The 20,684-nt window shown below is 38.9% G+C and overlaps 3 protein-coding genes across 3 annotated transcripts; 1 reads left to right on the top strand and 2 right to left on the bottom strand.

Annotated features, from left to right (window-relative positions):
* Positions 1–2,239: 2,239 nt before the first annotated feature.
* LOC119724553 lies at positions 2,240–6,087 on the bottom strand. The gene is made up of 3 exons (XM_038195657.1): positions 5,808–6,087; positions 4,779–4,949; positions 2,240–3,927 (listed from the first exon to the last, which is right to left on the bottom strand). The coding sequence occupies exons 1-3, from the start codon at positions 5,854–5,856 to the stop codon at positions 3,734–3,736; spliced, it is 414 nt and encodes a 137-aa protein (XP_038051585.1). The 5' UTR covers positions 5,857–6,087; the 3' UTR covers positions 2,240–3,733.
* A 761-nt stretch (positions 6,088–6,848) lies between these two features.
* On the bottom strand, positions 6,849–12,288 carry LOC119724543. Its single transcript, XM_038195646.1, has 3 exons — positions 12,111–12,288; positions 10,449–10,598; positions 6,849–9,720 (listed from the first exon to the last, which is right to left on the bottom strand). Exons 1-3 carry the CDS (start codon positions 12,160–12,162, stop codon positions 9,509–9,511), a joined length of 414 nt encoding a protein of 137 aa, XP_038051574.1. The 5' UTR covers positions 12,163–12,288; the 3' UTR covers positions 6,849–9,508.
* A 262-nt stretch (positions 12,289–12,550) lies between these two features.
* LOC119731310 (DNA-directed RNA polymerase I subunit RPA43-like) lies at positions 12,551–18,953 on the top strand. Its single transcript, XM_038204460.1, has 4 exons — positions 12,551–12,884; positions 14,552–14,693; positions 16,016–16,218; positions 17,735–18,953. Exons 1-4 carry the CDS (start codon positions 12,703–12,705, stop codon positions 18,951–18,953), a joined length of 1,746 nt encoding a protein of 581 aa, XP_038060388.1. The 5' UTR covers positions 12,551–12,702.
* The last annotated feature ends 1,731 nt before the right edge of the window (positions 18,954–20,684 follow it).

Raw genomic sequence — 20,684 nt, 5'->3', positions numbered from 1 at the left:
TTTGCATGCTATGTAGTAAAAGTCGGATATTATTTTGGTTGCATCTTGTTATAATTTATAAATACATCCTGAGTTTACCCCAGCCCTATATAACCACGCCCATTTAATATAAAATCGCATCATTTTGAAGATGACGTTCAAAAAGTGGAGGTAGTGAGAAAATTTGGAAATAAGTATGGGGCATTTTACTTATTATTTCCATAGGCGTCGCCAGGATTTTTCCGGGGGGGGGGGGGGGGACAAAGTAAATTTTCCCCCAAAATTCCTTAACTTTTTTCATTATATTCTCAATTTATCATTTTTCCGAGCGTGAGCAGGGGAGCATTTTCCCCCCCCCCCCCCCATCAAATTAACAGCAATATTTTCCTTTTTGTTTTCCCCTCTTTTTTCTGGTTTTCCAGGGGGCCCCCTCGCGACGTCCATGATTATTTCATTAACATTTCTTGAGCCATTTTGTTTTGTTGTGCGTCGCTTTCTGCAGTAAGTTTTCATTTTTAAAATACTTGGGCCCTATATTAAAAAAAACCCTACTTTTTACTCACTGCCGAGCGCCCCAATCCACCCAAGCACTTTAAGGTTTTGTTGATTTTTCACTTATTCTGGGAATGCAATGATATTTTTTTTAAGACACGCCAAAAAGTGGACAGGCGCAAGTAATTAATTATGCTTTTGTGTAAATTAAAACAGATTGTAAAGAAATTATTTTGTGGCGTGACAAAATATTGTCTAACCAATGGGTGGGAGACAATGGTAAGAACGGGCCACGCCTCTTGGCTCTGATTGGTCAAAGGCTTTGAAATTAGCATATTGATCACCCACGTGGCGGATTATGTGATGTTGCGTGCTGAAGGGGATTCCCCGTGTTTCGAAACAACAGGTGTTGTGTGCAAATTGGATATACGCAAAACAGCCGTCTTGGCATATTGCGCATGTGCACAGTACACAGCCATGATTGATCGTGACGCCCGGTTATGGGGGGGGGGGAACTTAACAATTAATATAGGTCCGTATTTCATATGACACCGGCCTATTGTGAGAAATGCTCGATATATGTGAAATTCCATTGATTGAGGTTTTCGGATATTTGCAATCATGTACAGGAATATAATGGAGCCTGAAAGTTGACCCCTGGTGACGCGGCGCGTGGACCCCTCGAATAGGAAAATTACGTGTTAAAGTCGGAGTTGTTAAAAATATTTTTGGTTCATTGATTTCTTTAAAAACCACCATCGCAAAAGGCCTTTGTAAAATTATTAACAGCATCTCAATTTATGGAAACTGAAAAATCGCATGACGTGAAAGAGAAACTAAAGGCCTCTCACGATCACTTTCGAAAAAAATGTCCAGCTTTCTAGGCTCATGACGTGGGATGTCATGGAAATGTCAAGCTACAATACGCGTGGACTAGTAGAACTCGGAACACTCGTACAAAGGTGAAAATTCATGAAATAATTTTGTGGCGGTCATAGGTAAAAACTTAGAAAAATTTATATAGAAGACTAATGTCACTAATTCACGCATGAGTGGGTTTACAACTTGGGCCTGTCGTGAATATTGGCGTCAATATTTGCGACATGGAGACCATGTCGTGAATATTGGCGTCAATATTGGCGAGTCAATATTTGCTACATAGAGGCCATGTCGTGAATATTGGCGTCAATAGTGGCGTCAATATATATGTGCGATGTCCCTTTAAAGCCACCATATATATCGTCCGCTGACAATGGCGACATTAATGACAGTGAACTTCACTGGTGTGCTTGGCCAGTATTCTGTCATAGATGGAGGAAGTAAGCTGTTAAGTAGGTGTGTAAGGTTCAGCGCCCCCCCCCCCCCGGAATTTCCAGAAACATGTTTACTTAATTATTCATGAAGACACTGCGATGGTATGTTCTTGGGGGAGGAGTGAATGGGGGGGGGGGGGGCAGGGGCATGCAAGGGGGTTTAGGGGGCATGCAAGCCCCGGGAAGTTTTGAAATCTATACGATCATTCTCCTTCATCCTAAAGGCAATTTGAGAATAAATTTAGGGTTTTTTTGTATAGCATTCTACTTCTATAATAGTCGGTGACTGAATGGGGGGGGGGGGGGGGCGCAACCTTGCGTTAATAATTTGTTTTCTTTCAAAGTAAACATTCATGGAATTTGGAATAAAGTATAAAACCTTGTTGTTCGCAATGATTTGTATTTGCAAAAGTCGGGCATTATGTTTTGTGGCATCTATACTACCAAAACAAAAACATCCTATAAGGACCCCAGTCTCCCCCATTTAATTTTAATTCCATAATTTTTAAGATGACGTGCACGAAAAGTGATTGAGGAATGTGGTGTTGGAGAAGGTTTGGATCTGGAGGGGAAAGTTTATTATTGTTAAAGGAAAATTTACTGGACCAAAAAAAAGAGAACTTTTTCTATTATTTTACGCCTCTTTTGCCACTTTGATGTATTGTGCATCACTTTTTACTTATATTTTTGGAAAGATTCCCAAATTTGGCGTCCCAAAAGTGACGTCGCAAAAAAGGCAGGCACTGCGTACACCACCATCTTTTCATAAAAAAACAATGGTTAAAGTGGTCAGAACTTGCCTCAGATCGCACCACAGAGCATCCAGAATCCCCCCCCCCCAAAAAAAAAATTCGGGGTCCCGAACCCCACGCAGTATAATGTTGGACCCAAATTTGTTTGGCCCTTCCATCCCCCATTAAAAAAGTGTGTTCTGGATCCGCCCTTGATACATAACAAAATTGGAGATCAAACTGCTGAGTAATGCCAGTATTGAAATTAATTTCATATTATCTTCCAGTACGCATTTGAATTTTGAATGATTTAATATTACAAATATTATGAATATTGATATTCATGGTTGTATATTTTCTTTTTGATAAATTGACAAGAAATAAACAGAGAGGGATGCAAAGTTGTTTGTTTTTTTCCCAAGTCATGTTCTTGTGCATGCCCTACGCTACTTCATGCGCTACTTCAAGTATCAGAGCAAAGTTCAAAATCACGTCTATTTGCAAACATCTCATACGCCTCAATAAAATACTTTTGTTATCAAATTAATCACAAGAATATTCTTCAGAGACACAAAAGAACATGAGAATGTAATAACTATACTCAGGCTATCAGCAGAGTTTGCAGGTTAACTAAAAACAATATTTGCGACAGGTTTACGTAAACACACTTGAATGCATAAACGTACGTTAACATAGGCATCGCCAGGATTTTTTTCTAGAGGGGGCAAAACATATTTTCCCCAAAAAATTCCTGTATTTCTCAACATATTCTCGATTTATCAGGGGGCAGGGACATTTTGTCCCCCCCCCAACTCATTAAATTTACACCACTGTGACTTCGCGCCTCTTTTTTCTTTTTTTTGGGTGGCTTTTCCGGGTTGGGGAGGGGGGGGGGGGCAAGCGCCCCCTTGCTCCCTCTCGCGACGCCCATGTACGTTAATGGTGTGTTCTTAATAGACTATAGGAAAAACAGCATATTAATTTATACAATTTGAATAATATAATTTATAATTTTCAGTTCAGCACGCGTCTTGTTTATAATATTGTATAGTTCTATCAAAATACCACCTTGAATAACTTGTATGTTTACATCTGGTGTTATATTATTATTGGAAGAAAAGTTCAAATAATTTGCCAAAATATATTAACAATTATCAATTTAAGACAGACATTTTGTCGTTCAAAAAGAACAGCGCCAAAAACTCAATTCAATGTATGTTAGATGCCAGAAGTCAATGATGCGGCCAGGAAAACGGCCAGAAGAAATGACATGGACGTCACCTGCAGCGTGAGGGCGCTGTTGCACATATTAGAAGAGCAACAGATGCGGCAACTGATTTCGTCCGGGGATGAGCACTCATCCAGATATATTCCTTTGCACATGCCCTTCCTGCTACAATACCTGTTGACAGCTGTAAGACCAAACAAAACATAAAAAAGAAGAAAGATTGTATATTAATTTTTACTTTGAAGGCCCATGGAAGGTAAATTGTTTGTGCGGTCCTTAAAAATGCACCTTTGTGTATCATTTAACCATATTTTCAATTTTTGTTTTGCCATTTTCAAGGGTGTTCTGGTGCCTTTTTGGTTTTTATGCTGATGCAAATTTCCATTTTCATAAGCAAAATTGTCGTCATGTCATTTCAGGCCGAAACCTCAATGTTACAGCTATTTCTGCACCAAACTGTTGCTGGAATTTTGAATACTTTGCTGTTACAAATTTTTTTCTTTGGTGATTCGTTGTGTCAGTACGTGGCAGTAAGCCAATGAGCACACTTATCTCACAAATGTTTTCACTGAGCAAATTTTTGGGTTCACAATTTCAACAGAAAACCCACAAACTGAACAGTGGCTTCCTAAAATGACATCACAGGAACCGCGCCCTTAGTTGTCCGGAAAAGCATGGAAATTTTAAATGTCTAAAAGTGCACTTCTCAATAACAAATTAACCAAAAAAAAAAAAAGGATTTCAAAATACTTATCACACATTTAAGAGGAGTATAGAAAGCTGAAACAATTATTGTTCCCAAGAAAAATTTGGACCAATAGCATGGTCCCCGTAAAGGAATCAGACTCTCATTTCACAGGCATTATAGTATGCGGCCTCCGTTCAAAGTAAACATTTTCAGAACAAAAAAACAAAAAAAACAGGTCTATTGCTCGATTTCTCTTGTAATAATTTTGTTTCAGAAGTGAAAGTTGTCTTTTTATAGCCAGTGAGCAGTTGCTGCATGAAATTATTCGGGTTTTTCCCCTCACTTACTTCCATCCCTTTCGACTTCTTTTACACATCGTGGTTCCGATAATCCTGTGAAATCTAAAAACAATGCGTCGTCACATTGTTCCGTGTCTAGTCTCACTACGCCCTGGAGGTCCTCAGGGCTCAGGGCACAGTTGCTGCAGGAGTAGCATGCCAAGGATGAGGCAGCAAAACCTAAGACAGAATTAACACAAAAAATACACCTCCAACGTTATCACAAAATGAACATCAAGTCAATATACAACATTTGCAGATATCGAAACACAAAATGATTATGAAATGCTTTACTGGATGGACCGTTAGTGAATGACAATCTAAAGCATCCTGTAAGTCATGACACCTGGTGCGCTGTCATTTTCAAGAAAAGTGGTATTTTGTATGAATTAAAAAAATACCGTTTTCTTTTAAATAGTGCACCAAATTTACCAGTTAGTACAGTCCCTGCCCCTACAATTTCCCGATGTCTGTAAATTGCTCCTTTTCATCACAAGTACGGATTAGGGAACAAAACTTCAAACAAGTCAGTGCAACAATTATATTTGGAATAAAATACTAACTCTCCAAATCCATCCATTTTTTTCATATTGTAATATCCCCTTGCACTATCAAGGGTCGATAAATATGCGAGCAGGTTCGGCGATTAAATAAGCAAAACAAGACTGCGTCTTGACCTCAAGATTCTAACCATTCAGCGGGCGCCTTCTATCGGGTCCTCGGTAAGCAGTTATTATAAAAACATGGCTGACCAATCAACAATCTGCATATCGTATGCTCATAGACGTTGAGTACGGAGCCAGCCGGCTCCGTTGAACGACGGATGATGCTCACGCTAGGTTTTTCATTGTTTTGTCGGGAAATTAGAATATCCAGGTGAGGGTTTTGAACATTCTTCTTTGGATTTTGGGTGGTTTTATTATTGGAAACGAACAAACTGCATAAAGAGAAAATGATCGTCATGATCATGTATGCCTTGAAAGCTTTTAAAGCTTTAAGTTGCATGCAATTATTGAAGTCTGAAAAGTCAAGGTTTACCTTCTTTAACCAACACGATCAGAAGAAAGCACACGACAGCGGGCTTCATGTTGATTTGGTCCAGGAAATGTAGTGGAATTCTAGCGGTGCCGGGGAAATAGCAGACCACGTTCAAAATAATCTGGAAGCGTTATGGCCAGGCGATGCACACACGATGCGTTCTCAATTCGGAATGGCGCTAAGACGTTTACAGACGATCAAGTCACTGGGATTCGAATCTCCTTAAATTGAGAACGCACAGTTTTAAAAGCTGTTTACTAAAACGGAGGAAGGTGTTATACGCATGCGTACTTATCGGCGTCCGGGAAAACAATGGTGGACAGAACAAAAGAATGAACGTTGGAAGAGACAGCACTGCATTGTAACAAAAACCCGAGTACTGAAAGATGTTGAAGACAAGTGGCAGGCAGACATATCGCATGTGTCCACCTGTTCAGTTGCATGCCCTGAATTTCGCGCCACACTCGGCGCGCGCGGGAAGCTTCCGCACGGCAACAGCCAATCAGAGCTGCATGTCTGGGAGCGTAGATACTGAATAAAGAGGAAAGCGCGCACATGCACATTTTGCCGTTCTAATTGAATTCGGAAATGTTTAGGTCCCAAGTATGGAGAACGAATGGTGGCTATCTGCTTTTCTGTTATCAAACGAACTAGCGGAAGAGCAGATTTTACGTATTTGAACATACATGTACAATAAATGTTTTTACTTTTCTGTTACCTGAAAAGCAGAATGAATGTTTTTGCGAAGATGAATGCTTCTTCTTAACTTTCCTGCCACCTGAACAGCAGACCTGGCGGTCGAAAAGTGGCCGTCTGCTTTTTCCTTTCAGAAATTAGTGGATCGAACATTTTTGACAACTGTACATTCTACTTTTCTGCTTTTTGTATACCGAAAAGATGATATTTGTTTGCCATAATACAAGGAACAATGTACCTGGTATAATATTGTAATTTTGAAACGGAACTTGTTATAAAGGTGTTCCTGGCCACTGTAATATACAATATGACGAATCCGGATAAAAGACACACCAGCTGCTAAGCTTAGTCGTCAGACTGACTCTTCTCTGTTTATTGACAGGAAAACATGTACATATATTACAAGCTTTCAGAAGTCTATTAGAAGAAATAATGAACCAACAATGCACGTGACAAACTTAAAAAATAGAGTACAAATATAGGAATAGACCGTGTGCGTAGCTGCCATCATAAAGGGCATATTTTATTTCAATTCAGTAACAATGATGCACAAAAGATGTTGCTGCATATCCTAGCAAAATAAAGGCACTGCCCTCCAAGATGGCTACTACGCATACGATCTATAGTAGTGTTTATTCTCGAGACAATGGACCGATCCAGTAAGCCCCTCCCATTGCACACGTGGGCAAATTAACACGTGCTCCTCTCCAATACCACACTGCATTTTCCTGCCGCGCGCATCAAACGCGCGTGCACGCATGTCGGATTTTGTGCGCGCATGTCGGACATAAATCACGGCTGTGATTGGTCAGAAAACCATGGGGCGGTGCTTACTGGATCGGTCCATTGTTTGAGGCAATTCCAACTTTGTAAAACGTAGAAATTAACTTTAACTGTACAGGGTGCACCCTAAAAATGTCCCTCCGGAGGGTGTTACATTAATGGTCTTTGTTTCAAAACCACTGAACCGAATCCAACAAAAACTTCACGCAAGAAAGAAAAATGTTTGGGCTCATCAATTAATTGAATTTCAATTTTGGTTTCATAAATTACGAGAATGCTGCACACCTTCCAGAGGGACACTTGGGGACAGCCTCTACTGCCCTACGATAAAGAAGAACATTGGTAAAGTGAGTACAAAACCCTGTGTATTAATCAAGAGAAGATAAAGCCTCAATACATTTGTAAAAGTATTTCAGAGTACATTTTTTTGTAACAACTGATATGAACTTTATAAAAAATAGTGAAATATTGAAAATGTCTGCAGAAACCAGGAAACCAGGGACACTTTGGGGACAGCCTCTACTGCCCTACGATAAAAAAGAACATTGGTAAAGTGAGTGCAAAACCCTGTGTATTAATCAAGAAAAGATAAAGCCTCAATACATTTATAAAAGTATTTCAGAGTACATTTTGTGTAACAACTGATATGAACTTTATAAAAAATAGTGAAATATTTAAAATGTCTGCAGAAACCAGGAATGCAAAAAGTTGTTATAACCCTTTTTGAACAGCCTCAGTGTCTTTTCCTATATATTATTAATTTCACACCAATTTAGAAAAACAATATTAAAAGTCACCTGATATAAAACCATATTACAAGCCTCGCTCATAAAACCCTTTAAAAGCTTCACTTTGGAGTTAAAATTATAAATGAGGTAAATGTGCCACTGTGTTTTATTGTCTGCCATGCTGTCTTTAAACCTTAATTTAAGAAGCATATTTGGCGAGTTTGTGAAAGGAACAATTTCTGCAAAAGCAATAACAGTGATGTAAATTATTCATAATTCCTGTTTTTAAGGGAACAATTTGTTCCCTTCATTTGATAATGCTGACAGACAGGTCAAATTTACATACATTTATGCAAATCCACATAAAATCACTCATACAGGTAATTTTTTTTCAGCCTCTTTTTGTCATGAAAAATGAATACTTTAGCCTCATATGGATAATTTAGTACTGAAGGGAAAACCCAATATTGAATTTAGAACTACTTTCATAGCAAACTAACGTTTAAACTGTGTACGTTTTCAACTCCTCATATACAAATAGCGCAGAAACATGACTGTTCTATAAATAGTATTTACACATCTAGAAAAATAGAAAGACACTGAAATTGGTAAAAAAAGTAGCAAATATACATCGGAAACATGATTTACTGAGGAAAGTGGATTTCAATTTCAGTAGAAAAATGGGTGTTCCTTGAAAGCAGAATAATTTGCTGATGCAATACTGCCCAGTTTCAAGTATTTTCTACAAAACCCTGTCTATTAACCCTGCACGGAGTAAAATATTAGGAAAAGCCTTTTTGCTTTTTTTTTTACACAGTTGATGGACGCAGTACTAAATTGGACTGGTTGTTTCAGGTGCCACTCTATTTTCTTGTATTGCATGTTTTCAATACCTTAAGTTTTGGGACTCTCATACACAGTACTGAGAGTCCCAAATTTCCGACTACCTGCCCAGCCCCATGCTCTTAGAATATACTTGCTGTACAAAATTTGCTTGGATGAAACATGGTCAATGTTCATTAAATATCTAAAAGTCTGACTGTAATTTACTTTCTGGTCTTTTTCTCTTATTTTCTCTTCGAAGTAAACTATATATATATATATAATGCGAACATTTGGTCATTATTTTGAAATGTACTCTTAACCAGTTCGTGTCAGATGACATGTATACACGCACAGATTTTGCGGTATTCGGAACAGATGACGGATAAACACGCAACGAGCGGGGTCGAAAATATCCGTTAGTGACCCACTCGCAGCAAGTGAGGCCGGATATATCAGGGTGTGCTACCCGCAGATGACGGCCTGAACCCGTCTGGCATCGAGGTATGTGAAAAACAATCCCGCGCCTGGGTCCAATCAATGTCAAAATATTTCCGGACTGAATTGGTTTAACTAAATTACTTCAAATCAATCAATTTTAGTTTTTGGTATTTGGCATGAAAATAAAACAAAACACCAACAGAAATTGGGAAATTCAAAAAGTTATTCGAATTATACATGGTGCAGGGCCATTAATAAGCTAATTAGAATACAGAGGGCGGGGCTTAACGTTGCCATGGTAGCAGAGTTGCACTTGTTGCTGTCACAGCAGATTTCACAGGACGTTTCGATGATGTCAGCATTTCCTGTGGTGTCGTCGGAGCACTTGCTGATCGTCTCGAACACAGTGCAATCCTTCACAGTGGAACAACCGCGGTTGATCTCTGAATAAATGAATACAATTTTAATAAATGAATAATGAATAATAGATCAAACCATTATGATTCATGGATTATATCAATCACCATTTTATGAAGAAATTAATTAATCATAACCTTCCCAAATACTCCAAAATCCTCTTTGCAAAATGGAGGATTTTGCAGGATTGAGGCTACATGGCAAAAATGCATGGCTGATTTTGGAGCATGCGCTCTGTCAATGTCACAGGCCAGACCTTGTGTTGCTTATGCTCAGCTTAGCCGTGCATAAATTTAGGTCTAGATTATTCTTGAAATCCTCCGCACTGCTCCAAGATGTCACTGGCACTGCCTCAACATATTGACAGTGATTGCATTAAGATTTTGCAGGATTGAGGTTGCATCCTAGCAAAAACGCATAGGGAGTTAGGTTAATTGGTTCAATTAAACCTTGGCTGAACTTTAAATTAACGAATGAACTCAAATCTTAATAAATTGTATATGAATAAATTTAAATACTAAATAGGGAGTCAGCTCAACGAAACTTCAAAAATTCAAATGCTTGACTTCCTACGTACAATACATTTGTACTATGCAATTTAATTATACATTTTATACATCCATCTTTTGTTTACATGTGGTTTTAATAAATAAACAATAATAATATTCGAAGATAAAAATCCAAATTAGGGCCAAACGTGCATGGACATTTTTTTTATTCCACCACTAGAGGGTGCCCTTATGCCACTACTTACTGCCATCTTTCTCAACGTGCTTGCTGCATCTGAGCAGGGTGTCGTGACGATCTTGGGAATTCTTGGGACATATTTCGGTCACCTTGCCAGTCTTGTCGTCCTTGAAATCTGGCTGGCAGTCTCGGCAGGCGTAGCACTCCAGGGCTTTGGCTGTGTCATTAGATGGAAAAATAATACAATACAAATAAAAAGGGCTTATGTACATGTACTTTAGTACTTCTAGAACACACGGGGTGCCTCTGTTCCAGAACTAGGGATTATCTGATTATGCATATGAAAAACAAAATTAAAATTTAGTTCCTTTAAATAGTAAACTATGGTGATGGACTATATATTAGCAAAAAACAACATAGTCATACAGTCATAGAATCATACAGTAATAAATCATACAGTAATTTTGGGGTGTGTTTTGGGGTAAAGTTTTGGTGATTGTGTACAGGTGGACGTCTTGACAAATTCTCCCAACTCTAAAACTTATTTAACTGAAAACTTAAGTGCCGATGATAAAATTATAATGTAGTCGATGATTCTTGACTCCGTCCAATCTGGCTATGGTAGGCCTATATCGTTCAACTTGTTTAAATTAGCTAATTTCGGCGGGCGTACGATTTGTTTTTTTGGCTGGCGTACAAAAGTGATAGTGGATATTTTGCCGGAGGTAATGACGGCAAACTAACGATTACTAAAGGTTTGCCAGCGGCAATCCATATCAACAGCGGGCGCTGTACTCTTTAACCCTAACCGCACCTAACGCTACAAAATACTACTAGTAGTAAACTGTAGTATGCAGTACTTTAGCATATAAGTGAGCACAGCACTCATAGTACATGTACTTTCTAGTATTTGGGTACCTGCATACATAATTTTTGTAGTACTTTGTAGTATGTGGTACTGTTCTCCAAATGAACTCTTAGGGGGTTAGGGTTAAGATAGGCTGAATTATAAGATGTATTAAATTCCCACCAAAAGTTGTGTAGCACGTTTGGTGTAGTGGTTAAGCAAAGGCTCTAGTAAGCGGGATGACTCGGGTTCGATTCTGACCGCGCCACATTTTAAAGGTTTTTTTTCTCATCCCCAAATAAATAAGAATATTCTTCTTTTATTATTTTAACATGTCTCAAACATTTTTTGCAAAGTATTACATTTTCTTATTCAGATTTGTGGCTCTGGAGGATTTTTTTTAAAAGGGAAATAAAGTCCGAAATTATAAAATGGTCTGAATCCCATCTTGTGAATACGAGGTTACAACGATAATTTTGGCATGGAGCCAGACTAAAACTTGTCACCGGAAAATGTTTAAGTACAAAAAAACAGTAACTGCGCATGTTCAGTGCATATCCGGCAAACTAACGTTTACTAAAGGTTTGCCGTCTCCGGCAAAATATACACTGCCTACAAAAATACAAGTTAGTTCACATTATTACGAGTTGGCCCGCATACATCTCGCGTACAAGTTGGTTCACGTACGAGTTGTCTCACACACCAATTGGTTCGTGTACGAGTTGCCCTGTTTCCAGGAGAGTGACTCACCCTGAGCATGCTGAGTCAGACTGATGACACTTTTTTGGCAGATATGACAGAAAAGTCAGAAGCAAAAAGTAATTTAAAGAAATTGAGCATGTTGTTGTTGAGAAGAAATTGACGAGCAGGAAATTGTCTTACCGATACCCATAACGCAAAACAGCAAACATAATATGAAGACAATTTTCTCCATCGTGGGAATAAAAATAATCAAACAGTTTCAAAATAACTAAATGTATCGATTCGGCGTTTTGGTGATGTACATTCAGACACAACGACGAAAGCGAAAGTTGTCAAATGACGATTTGCACACAATCAATGGCTGTACGGTTCCTGCTCTCCAACCGTTTTTAAACCACCTATCGTTACCAGTATAGTGTCGGTACCATGCTCATATTTTGAAAACACGTCACTGACGAGATTATAAAAATACAATGCTGATTTCAAAGGTGATTTATGCATTCAAAATATCATTAAAAATAATAATCGATTAAATTGAAAATTTTAATTTTCTTTTCCGGTATTTTTATCTAAAACGATGTAAATTTAAAAACAAAAAATGTTAATCTCGCTGTGATCTCGCGCAACGATACGAGATTAAAGATGGCGGCCTCCATGAAGCGATTTCAAGATTTCAACACGCAGCCACATGGTGCGGCTAAAAACACGATTTCCTTCGATTTTTAAAGCTAACAACCTTAAAAATATAAGCGAACTTTCAAACAGTTGAAAAATGAACGCACTTGAGGTGTTCGGGAGTTTTGAAAGCGCTGCCGAGTTGGACAAAGAGCCGCACACCGGGTGCACGTTGGTGAGTGCGGAGCGGCACATCGCGTTGTCCCCGAAGTACATCGGGCGTTTGCGAACGGGCGTCGGTGAGATTCTTGACGCTGAGCTCGGCCGCTTCTCAGAAAGGTACATTTTCATTTTGCTAGAAGTTACATGTACTTTGTAATTGTATGACTGTTGCTGTCAGTGAGACTGAGAGTCTGTAACTTAACTCTGTACACATGGTCATGATGGTACATGCTGTATGTTTCTCCTTCTTTTTCAGTAGCCAGGCAGTATTTGTGCCAGAAATTTTTAAGTTTTTTTTCCCCATCCCCCCAAAAATAAGAATATTCTTCTTTTATTATTTTAACATGTCTCAAACATTTTATTGCAGAGTGTTATATTTTTTTGCAGATTTGTGGCTCTGGAGGATTTTTTTTAAAGTGAAATAAAGTCCGAAATTATAAAATGGTCTGATTCCCATCTTGTGAATACAAAGTTACAACGATAATGTTTGCATGGAGCCAGACTAAAATTTTCACCGGAAAATATCTTAAGTAAAAAAACCAGTAACTGCGCATGTTCAGTACATATCCGGCAAGCTAACGTTTACTAATGCTTTGCCGTCTCCGGCTAAATATCCACTGCCAAAAATTAATAATATTTGGAAAACATTTCGGAAAGAATGTAGTATCCCGACGCCACTGTTCATGCATTGACTGACCTGCATTGAGATGTGATGAAAAAAGAGTGTTCAGGATGCAAAATTCTGTCCAATATTTCCTGACCTGACAACTTTCAACAAAGTATCCCAATTGCATGTTGCAGAATACCCCGCCACTTGAAGATAACCCCCTAAAATTCAATGGCTATGCAGTCGAAGGAGCTAGAAAAAAGTCTAAGCCAAAAGTAGTTCCCTCGAAGTGGCTATGTGGATATAGGCGTGGCATGGATATGGAAATGATGGAGTGGGAATGAGTTCAGAAGGGGCAGAAGAGGGCGCTGTTTCCCCTTTTAAAAAATCCTCCAAGGGGATGAAAAAGTACTTGCTGGTACTGCAGAAATTGATGGAGAGGATGAAGAAAAGTACAAGTCTAAAGTGGTTCCCCCGAAGTGGAGTATTGTGCAATTGTGCCCATTCAACGTCAGGATCTTTACCTTGGGCTCTTGGAACCAGAGTATCAACGGAATGGTTCTCAGACTTTATTTTCCCTTTAAAAAAAATCCCCCAACTGGCCAAAGCCACCAATTAGTTATTTTACATGGAGGCAGTTGGAGGATTTCGCAGGATTGAGGTTACATCCTAGTAAAAAAAAGAGGGAGTTAGGGTTAGAATAAAGAAAATTATTAAGAGAATAAAAAAGACACGCACACAATAAATTGCACAGCACAGATTCGGTCCCAGGGCCTTCAGCATGGTAGTCAAATGTTTTATCAATCGAGCTACCAAAGCGCTGTGGTGGGAAGGGCAGTTATAAATGTGATTCAGTCGCAATGGTGTTTTCGCAATGCTGAAATGAAAGGACTTGTTAGGAGTTTAAAATCGTTGCGGCTGCTGTAACGATAGTCACTTTGTATTATTAATTTTTTTCTTATTATAATGAAATTGGCAAATATATTTTCTGAAAAGGATTTTGTTCTGACATAAATAAAACTGTTATTTGCAGCAATTGCCATTTTCTGTTGACATGATAACACTTCGAGAAGAGAGGGAGAATTTCTCAATGATGTTCACTAATACTGTACCACTTTTTGAATTTAATGTTAATCATGTGAATTATTCGTATTTTTGTTCCAATTTGATCATGCAGCTTGCGCGGAGTGCTGCTAGCCTACGGCAACGTCAAGTTGTTGCAGTCTTCAGGGGTCATAGTTGACGACAGCCCCTTCATTCACTTTGATGTGAAGTTTGACGCTGTAGTGTTCAACCCAAAGATCGGAAGTTTACTCAAGGTAGGTTTAAGCACTCTCCCAGACCCCTTCCCCACATAACAAAGCAAAAATAAACAAAAGCAAAAAATACTCAATGGATTTGAATCCTTGAAAATGTGAAGGATCTTGACACATTCTTTTGTACTTAACTTCCAATGGGCAATACTCCCATTCAACCCTAACCCTGCTAAATGCAACAGAAAGCAACAAAGGTAAAGAGATGTTGCATACTGTTGCATTTAGCAGCAACTCAAGTCCCCATGCTTGTTGCATCTTGTTGCATTTAGCAGGGTAACTGCTCATAGTGCCAAGGCGATACAACAGAATCCACTGTTGCATTTGGTTGCATTTAGCGGGGTAACTGCTTGGTGCCAAGGCTGGTAGGCACTGGTTCATTGCACAATGCAACAGAATCCACTGTTGCAATTTGTTGCATTTGGTACAGGTAGGGTTCTTATTTTAGCCACGTTGCATTTTGTTGCATTTGGCAGGGTGCCTACATTGGCTGGTAAGTGGGATTAGGTTGGCATAGCGGTACTTTCCTCGCCTTCCACCACTGTGAAGCCGGGTTCAACTCCCGCTTGGGCCAATATGTGGATTGAGGTTTCAGTCCCTATCTGATCGACTTTTCCCTTAGAATATCATTCTAGGGTTTTCCTCCGACCACTGAAACTGTAATTTACTTCCACATCTTCTACCAAGGGACCCCACTGGAAACAAGTCTTATCCATCCTGTTCTGGTGCTTGTGCCATTGGATGTTGGCAAATAAAAAAATAAAATAAATCCTGCACAATCCAACTAATCTTCTGATGGATTTTGAAGGATCTGTGGAGTTAGGTTAAGCAAGCTAAGAATCAGTATTTAGGAAAGTGCTCACAATGAATATTCAGTGGGACTATCAGGAAAACCCAGGGGATTTAGTTACTATGCCTAAATCCCTCAGGGGATTGCACCAAAGTACAACAATGATTTTAACCCATTTTGCAGTAAACAATTGTTGTGATAAATTGCAGTTTGCTTTGTTATTTTAATTCAAAAAGCTAAATGAAAACATCTGAAATTCAATATTAAATCTCTTCTCCAAATTGAACCCTGCATTACCAGTAACCCCCATCTCGTAGGCAGGGTTTTGTTTGCCTGTTGCCAAATAAAATATTTGTCTCGTTAACCAATTTTCACCGTCCCGATTTGCTTCTATTAGCCTTTCAATTTTGCTTTTAAACTCTCTGTCCCGTTGCGATTTGTCACTCTGCACCTCTCTGGTTATGCCACTGCTTACCCACAAACATAGGTGTTGATCTTGATATCTGAATTTGAAGTCTTCCTGTTTGCTTTCCTCTAGTGTGTTGTGATTGAGCAAGCGTCAGACCACGTTGGTTGCCTGGTTCATGACTGGTTCAACGTCTCTCTACTCGCCAGCAGGAAGGAGCTCAGCGGCCAGAAACTGCCCAAGCTAGAACCAGGTTATGTGGTCCTGGTCCAGGTGGAGCGCCTGCGGTCTCTGAATAGGATGCTGGCTATAGAAGCCAGGGCACCAGACGATGGGTGAGTCCTTGGGATGTTTTTCAAAACCTTTGCTTCATTTCTAGCATCGGCTTCAGGCGATTATGAAGACCCCTGACTTGGTTACTCATTTTGACTTCAACTCAAGAAAGCTCCATGTTCTGCTGCAGGAACTGTAGTCTTAATGCAAGATTGGATTTGGATTTAATTCCCCTCATATATATACAGCTGGTTCGTGACAAGTGAGGTAGCTATCAAATGAATTCAATGAATCCAGTCCAGTCTCTGCAATATTGGCAGCGCTACCCAGGAAATTACAAGCATACCTCACGCACACTGTACTCAACTGATGCATGCACATGAGGTATGCTCTGAATTTCCTGGGTAGCGCTGCCAATATTGCCAAGACTGGATTTGACTCATCTTGTTGATTGAGACCTCTACTGCCGTGACAACTGAACCGCATTTGTCACGGGACTGGCTGCAAAATGAGGGAAGATATTAAAGATATAGTCCATCATTTGTAATTTGTGCATTTTGTTCGTTTGAAGCAACAAAAGTGTTCAAAATCTAATGAAGGATACTGAACAACTAACCTCATGAAGTTTCAGTTCAGCTTCAGCTGTATATTCCGAGAAAAACAGCATTCTAGGATCTCAATTTCAAATCAAAAGTTGCTGAATCATGTTTTGAATTGTTTTAAATTGCAGCTATACGCGATGTCGCGCACTGATCAGACGAATTATAGCAACGACGCGCACGTGTGCGTCGTTCCAATGCTTGCGTACGCTGCGCCGAATAACAAAACGAACTACTAATTTAAATTTTCCTACGGTGCGTTTCTTCAAAATGACAGCTTGTCAGAAAGAATAATTTCACAGGGAGTTTAGTCCACTTACTATCTTCCAACCAAGTATGTTTTTCAACAATAATACGCCTGTTACTTTTTCGGATGGCTGCAAATGATGGACTATAGCTTTAAGTCACATCCAGTCTTGGACCAAGTCTTCAGGAACTACAAATACTATCATATATTTAGACCAAATTTCAGAGTTTTGTTTGTTTTGGTTTGGACATGAAAGGCTTTTAAATGATTCTGGAACCAAAAATAATGCTGAGACTGGAGATAGAGTCTAAGCAGAGGTTTGGTGAACCCCTGAATTGTTGCCCTAGGGCCATTTCTGAAACCTTGCCTTGGACTCCAGCTCTGGCTCAAACTTTACGATTTCCAGGACCCTGGCTTTGTAAACTCCAGCAAAAAAAGCTCCATTGTTTGCTACACCACCACAAACTCCACTAACATCAGTCCAACGTTCCATTCTTTTCATTCAGTTTGAGACATTTTATCAAAAGCTTTTTTTTTTTAAAGAGAACACCTTTTTTTCATTTAAACATTGTTGGCAGACATTTTATCTTACCAGTGCTTACTCCAAGCCAGAGATTAGTTGTTCTTGAACGCTATGGCGCTCTATTTCTGGCCTAATTGAGTTAATCTTTCACGTAGCCCATGAATGCTTGATTTATTTTATTGATAAAAAAATGTCTTCATTTTTCTCAGGTCTGATTTGATCCTTGAAGCTATGAGTCTTCAAAGTAAAGACACAGACAGTGAGTCCAATGTAGACTCCGTGCTGCAGTCGTCACTTTCAGACACTCCTGATGTTGCTGGAAAGTCTTCAGGGACTACTGGAAATGAGGCTAGTGGTGAAAAGAAGAAGAAGAAACGTGTAAAGGTGAAACTGGAGCAGGCAGACTCCTTGCAGTCATCTGTATCAGATACTACCGATGTTACTCCAATGTCAACAGTGACTGCTGGAACAGAGGCTAGTGGGAAAAAGAAAAAGAAGAAACATGCAAAGGTGGAACTGCCAGAGGTAGACTCTTTGCAGCCGTCAGTATCAGACTCTGTAGATGGCTCTGGTGTTTTAACAATACCTTTTGGAGGGGAGGCTAAAAGTGAAAAGAAAAAGAAAAGGAAGCATGAAAATGTCAAACAGGAGTTGGATGTAGACTCCCTGCAGCCGTCACTGTCAGACTTGCAAGATGGGTCAGGTTCATCAAGGACTGCTGGAGAAGAGGCTAGGGGCGGGAAGAAGAAAAAGAAACACAGTGAAGTGAAACAGGAATGGGATGTAGACTCCCTGCAGCCGTCATTGTGTTTGAAATCCTCAACTGGTGAAACACAGACTGGAGTGGAGACATCCAAACATAAGAAGTCTAAGAAACGCAAGCAGTTGGAAACCACTGATGAAACTAGTGGCATAAGAACTCAAAACAACGCAGCCGAACTAACGACTGGAGAACAGACCAGTCCTAAGAAAAAGAAGAAAAAGAAGCACTCAAAAAATGAAGCAGCAGAACCCGGCCCAAAATCACTCACAAATCACTCTGGTCATCAAATCACACAAATAACGACTGGTGAGGAGACTAGCTCAACAAAGAAAAACAAAAAGAAAAACAGTGAAACCAGGACAGGTGTAGACTGTTACCAGCCGTCATTTATTCCTAATGGTCCAACCGCAATCGTGTCAGAAAAGGAAGTGGAAATGAAGTTACAAGAGTCACATGATGAAGATGTAGTCTCCAACCTCCTGCCGCTTTTTAATGAGCAGTTCACAAAGTTAAAGAAACACAAAGATAGGGAAATTCACACAGCTGTAGACTCCTCTCTCAAGCCGCTTTCACCAGATTCATCCTCGACTGTACAAACGGTCAAGAAAGTCAAGAAACACAAGAAAAAAGTCCAATCAGAAAATGCTGATGGGAACGGAGCATGAGAAAGGTTATTTTCAAAACTCCTTTTTTCTCTCCAATTCATACTTATTTCTTTGACTTAGAAGTTTGTCAATCATTGTTTTCCATTATTTGAATTTGTTAATTTGTGGCAAGCTTTAGGAAAGATCACTTCAAATAAATTTAAATATTTGAATGGCCTTTTGTACTTCATGTATGTAAGAATGAATGACTGCCGAATAATACATTGATTAAATGTTCATTACCATTTGATGAATATTACGTATTACATATTCATAGCCATATATTGAATATTCATTACTTTATATACATCGCCTTTTTAATTAGTCTGCGTTATGAATTTCTGAGCTGCTGAGTTAGGCCAAAAAAAAAAAAAGTCTCCAGTTTCTGGTATGCGCGCGCGTCGCCATGCGCGTCGGCAAAATGAATTTTTTTTTTTTTCAATGAAAGATGATGTCTCAAAACCACCAAACTCACTGGTTTGACCGGAATCCTGCTGCTGCACAATTTTAACGTGTTTTTAGATTGGGTTATGGTCGAGAATAAGCTTTATGTTGCCTCTCTGGACTCCCATACATTTGCACTAAGTTTAGTCGGGCACCATTTGCAGTCATCAGCCGACATTTGAAGCAAAAAAATCAGGTAAAAAAAAAAAAAGCTGCGTCGCCGCACCACTTTTTGGGCAAGCTCCATACCAGAAACCGGAGACTTTTTTTTTTGGCCTAAGGTTCTTTTTTCAAATAATTATGCGAAACTAAAAAGATGCTTGTACAAAATTTAACTTGGTAGCTTGTGAAAGTACCTTGATATCATATCAGGAGGTACTCAAATAAAATGCGATTAGATGTCATTTAAAGAAAGCAAACGCCTCGAAATTTATTATTTTGGTGAAACAATAAAAAGTGGGGACTGAAAAGGTAATAAAACTCAAAACACGACACAATTTACATGTATTAGCTTTAAAAAAAAGACAAATTTTTATTATGTAAGAAATTTTACTTTGGATACTGCAAGAGACAATACATTTATACAGTTTGCTGAAATTCCAAACAAGACAAAATTAAGAGAATTTCTATCAGAAATAGCGTTAAAGGGACCTCTAAAAAAAAATTAAAAATTAGAACAAGCGCAGTTCCGCTCCGAGCAAAAATGCTCTTTCCCAAATTATTCCAGTAACACATTCAAAGCATTTCTGAGACGATCCCTTAATGTTTACTCACACACACTACATGTAATTTCATACCGAGATAAAAATGTTGCAAAACTAAACACTGAACATAAAGATGACACCTGAAATGAACAGTTTGTTTCCCAAATGCGATAAATATCCATTTGAAAAATATGAAAACCTTCTGCAATTATAAAACTTAAAAATAAAACCAGTATGGCAACTGTTTCTAAACTTCACTTTTACTTTATTCATTTAATATCAAGTTGTATTTAACTACATTAAACCCATCAAAACTGATTTTGGACAGCCAGGGGAGGGTGGGATTCTAAAAGGCAACAAAATTACGTTTATCGCGTTTTGGAAAAAAAAAAATCTTGAAATTGACAAGCTGAAGTACACTCGAGTCTCGTTAATACAAACTCGTTCAGACCTAGCCAAATTGTTTGTTATATCAGAATTTTGTATTAAGAGGAACATCAGTCCCATTCATTGTGCACAGAAATGCACAGTCGGGACCAAGGCTTTATGTTTGTTATAACCAGAATTTGTATTAACAGTTTGTTCTAACAAGAGTCAACTGTAA

This window comes from Patiria miniata, unplaced genomic scaffold (genome assembly GCF_015706575.1).
Source record: "Patiria miniata isolate m_02_andy unplaced genomic scaffold, ASM1570657v1 HiC_scaffold_1, whole genome shotgun sequence".
NCBI lineage: Eukaryota > Metazoa > Echinodermata > Asteroidea > Valvatida > Asterinidae > Patiria > Patiria miniata.
Note: the sequence above shows the minus strand (reverse complement) of the source record. Positions and strands in the feature narration are given on the sequence as shown.